This window comes from Etheostoma cragini, chromosome 16, assembly GCF_013103735.1.
Source record: "Etheostoma cragini isolate CJK2018 chromosome 16, CSU_Ecrag_1.0, whole genome shotgun sequence".
Lineage (NCBI taxonomy): Eukaryota > Metazoa > Chordata > Actinopteri > Perciformes > Percidae > Etheostoma > Etheostoma cragini.
The window spans coordinates 24,855,694-24,856,859 of NC_048422.1; the positions used below are offsets into that span (position 1 = coordinate 24,855,694).

The 1,166-nt window shown below is 46.4% G+C and overlaps 1 protein-coding gene across 1 annotated transcript; it reads right to left on the reverse strand.

Annotated features, from left to right (window-relative positions):
* Positions 1-891: 891 nt before the first annotated feature.
* cdc26 (cell division cycle 26 homolog) lies at positions 892-1,128 on the reverse strand (the record flags this gene model as incomplete). The annotated part of the gene is made up of 1 exon (XM_034897060.1): positions 892-1,128. A coding segment is annotated over one exon (207 nt), but the record flags the coding sequence as incomplete, so codon positions are not given.
* Between the last annotated feature and the right edge of the window lie 38 nt (positions 1,129-1,166).

Sequence of the window (1,166 nt, forward strand, 5' to 3'; positions counted from 1 at the left end):
GGGGGGGTTAATGACACTATCTCAGCGTTTTTATTAGCACGCAGCTGCTGAAAACTACAAAATAATCTGAATCATTTTGGTTTTTAATGGAGACCCAACTACTGTAACCATGACAACAGCATAAACACTAAAATAGTTTTATTTATTATCGTTTTAATGTTTTGCCGTCTGACCTTTATTTTGAAAACCTGCCTGGTCATCGCAAAGACCCCCCCCCCCCCCCCCCCCGGGGGTTTTATTTAAAATACTTCATAATTTTATCATTTTTAAAAAAATTATTTTTAAAGTTAAAATATTGTCAGCACTTCCTGTTTGTTTCCTGGTTTTCATGGTAACTGACCGCTAAAAAATATCAACAAAAAGTTTAATATAAATATGCTGAGTCCCGATTGGTCAGCACACTTCCTGTATGGGCGGGGCCAAGATGTCACCTACTTCCTGTATGGGCGGGGCCAAGATGACACCTACTTCCTGTGTGGGCGGGACCAGGATGACACCTACTTCCTGTGTGGGAGGGGCCTATATGTCACCTTCTTCCTGTAAATAGTGTTTTTACTAATTGTCTTTTATATTGTTTATAGATCTCATTAAAATAAACATATGAAGCTGAACGCGTCATGTGATATTTATTATTAATCTGTGTGTGTAAGCGTGATGTCACGTCACAAACGAGGAAATGAACTTGGTGACGATGTGTGATGTCATCCCGTTCTCTCTCTGATTGGTTGTTGGCTCTCAGCGTCACCCTGACAACGCCTGCCTCGACGGACTGCTGTGATTGGTCCAAGTCCCGGGAAACTCCGGTGATTGGCTGAACTGTTGCAATGACAACAGAACGAGGTGTAACGGCTACCCAGAATGCACCTGTGGTTAGTAAAGCGCGTGACAGCGTTTGTGTTTCAACATGAGTTTAATAAAGTTTTAAAACTGCAGGCTCCCGAACAGCGTGGGCAGCGTGGCCGGTTTGGGGTGGGGCTTGTAGCCGATTCGCTCGTTGATAAGCTCCGCCCTCGCCGCCGCCGTAGAGGATGACGCGGAGGCCCCGCCCCCGATGACGTCGACGGAAGCCCCGCCCACTATGGTTCCAGACTCCGCCTCCTCTCGCTGCCGCTTCCTGGCCTGGAAACACGATCAGGAATGTTACAGAGCCACCCCTCCATTACAGA